Source organism: Lupinus angustifolius, chromosome LG08 (genome assembly GCF_001865875.1).
Source record: "Lupinus angustifolius cultivar Tanjil chromosome LG08, LupAngTanjil_v1.0, whole genome shotgun sequence".
In the NCBI taxonomy this organism is placed as follows: Eukaryota; Viridiplantae; Streptophyta; class Magnoliopsida; order Fabales; family Fabaceae; genus Lupinus; species Lupinus angustifolius.
In genome coordinates, this window is record NC_032016.1 from 326,930 (window position 1) to 329,823 (window position 2,894).

At 27.6% G+C, this 2,894-nt stretch overlaps 1 protein-coding gene across 1 annotated transcript; it reads left to right on the forward strand.

Moving 5' to 3' along the window:
• Positions 777–2,041, forward strand: LOC109354055. The gene has a single exon (XM_019596408.1). It carries the CDS (start codon positions 861–863, stop codon positions 1,536–1,538), a length of 678 nt encoding a protein of 225 aa, XP_019451953.1. The 5' UTR covers positions 777–860; the 3' UTR covers positions 1,539–2,041.

The window sequence follows — 2,894 nt, forward strand, 5'->3', positions numbered from 1 at the left end:
GCATTATATGTGAGATATTTTTATCAAAATCATTGAGATTTAGTGAACTTGACATTTCCCTTTCGTGATAACTATTTTAGGCTAATTAAATCCTTAACTTTTAAAGCTCTGTAATTTGACCAAGTGTTTCTAAGAAAAATATATAAGGCATCAACATATTGGGTTCCATATTTATCTTTCACATTTATTCTTTATCTCATTTTCAACAGTTTTCTAACATTCAACCACCGAAAGAATTGTTACAACATGAAATAGATAAAGGCATAAAAATTAATGTGATAATCTTTCCTAGGAACATGAATCCTTTAACTATTATAGAGAGTGTATTTTTCATATCTTTTGCCCCAAATATTCATTGAGAACTTTCAATAGGTTTTTTATAATTTTCTTTTGTATTTTGAACTATGAACATTTTATTTTGATTTGCCTAAGATTCTTTGGACCTTTTGATTTAAATAGGAAAGTGGGTTATTTATGGTATAAAGAATGGATTTATTTGTATTCTCAATATTTTTATTAACAAAACTACCATGATAATATGAAAATATTATATTTTTTATTAATTTTAATAATATAATATATATTTATTATTTTATTTAATTATTATTAATATAAAAATGATAAAACAAATGAATAAAAAAAGGCAGAAATCCAAAAAAAAGGGTTGTTCATAATAAATTAGATCTTCCACCTTTTTTAACTAAAATGAAAAGGACACTCACCTAGAAATAAAAGAGTACTTCATACCTTAGAAAAAGCATTATATTAATCTTGTTATGATATATGAAACAAGAAAACCAATTAATTAGTCTCCACACACAAAAAACCTCACAATTCCTCAACCCAATACTACTATAGCTATGGGAGAAAAAGAAACCAAAAAGAAGAACAAAAAGCAAAAGCATCAACATCCCAATAATCAAACCACAAAACAAACCTCAGATTTCTCATTCAAACCTTCTTATGATGTAAAGGGTCTTAGATTTGGAGGCCAATGCTTAGTAAAATCCTTCACAATTCGTAGGGCAAGACCTTTAGAACTTCTCAAAGTTCTTTCTTTCCCACCAACAAATACTAACACCAAAAATAATAACAAGGTTCCTTTCCCTTCAACCATAGCATTTTTACCTACAAATTTCACCATTTTGGCACATCAAGCATTGCACACACTAACCCTTGGCCTAGGTACAAAAAAATCTAAGGTGGTTCTTTTTGTGTTTGAGAATGAAGCTATGAAGGGTGAAGTTGATAGAATTTGGGCACCAGAAATAGCACTTGGTGATGTTAACAAAAGGCTCATAAAGGGTCTTAATGATTGTGAAATGGCTAGGTTTAAGTTCAGAAAAGGGTGCATCACTTTTTATATATATGCTGTTAGGGAAATTGGAAGCTATGGTTTTTCTTGTGCTGAAGATCTAAGGATTATTTTGCAATCTGTGGTGGATCTTAAAGATTTCTTGGACCATACTACTATGCTTTCAATGCCACACCAGAAAAGCTTAAGTTTCTCAAAGTCACAGGTAGCTATGGCTCATTAGGCAAAAACCTATTTGATTCAATCAATATAATCAATTATCAAAGTCTATATGTTTTGTTTTTTTACTCTATCTTTAAATTCATATATCATCAAGATAATCAAAATGTCAAGAATTCGATTCATATGAATGACACTTGTTGGGAGGGGCAGTCACGAGCCCCGAAAGTTATTAGTTTCTTACATATATATGGTGAAGAAATATCTTTGATAGTGCCAAAAAAATTCATATCATCATTATTATTCTTAGGAATTTAATTAGATATTTTTTGTTTAATTTGTTAACTTTTGTTTCTTAGTTTTTGGAATTTTGGGAGGCTTATTATTGGTTTATTTGTATTCTTTTCTTCATTTTACTTTTTATTTCTTTGAATTTGCCAACTTAGATGAAAAAATATGTAATTTAGCATGAATATATAATTGGGTATCAAAGTTTTATTCAGTGAATCCATGTTGCATTTATGTTTTTGATGACAAATGCTAATGCCAAAACTTTGATTGATTCAAGTATTTTTCTCCAATATTTTAATTCATCCATGGTTGTGAATTCAGATTTTTTATGATTAAAATAATGAAGATGCTTTCTTCTAACTTCCCTCTTAAATATTAATTGATATCCAAGCATATGATGAATCTTGCTGCTTTTATCAATAGTTGATTATTCAGTAAATTATTTAATTTGTAAAATGTCTATATTCACTAAAACTTTATAATATTATTTGTAATACCAAGTCTACGAAAGTGAAAAATGATGAAAAAAAATTGTGGGACCTTCATTCTACCGAAATTGTAAGAATTAGCAAATAGTACTTTCTTTATATAAGTATATATTAGGATCATGTTATAAGAAATAAAATATATATTTCAATAAACACATAGAAGATATCAATGAATATTTTTTTTAAATGCGTCAATGAATTTAATGAAACCAATAATTTGCATATGCATTAAGTGAGGGACAAAACCTGCACAATTCAACACAATTATTATTTTGCTCAGCAATACTGTTTTATGGTAATTTGTGCCACTATCTTACCCGTGATCCACTAACTACCCTAGTATACTTTATTGTTTTGATTGATTTAAGGGAGAAAATAAGAAGAGTACAAAATCAGTACATTGACTGTGTAAAGATTTATACACATGCATATTTTTATTCATCATTCATTTGGATTAATTTTTTTGAAAAATTATTAATAATTAAACATTAATAATGGATGACTCAATGATAGTATATAAATATTGTACACTGTCAGTACATACATCTTTTTCTCAAATAAAAATGTAGAAGATAAAAAGAAAGAGAATGAGTAAAGAGAAATAAATGAGTAAATGTTTTGATCATAAAAGTTGTTTGGTA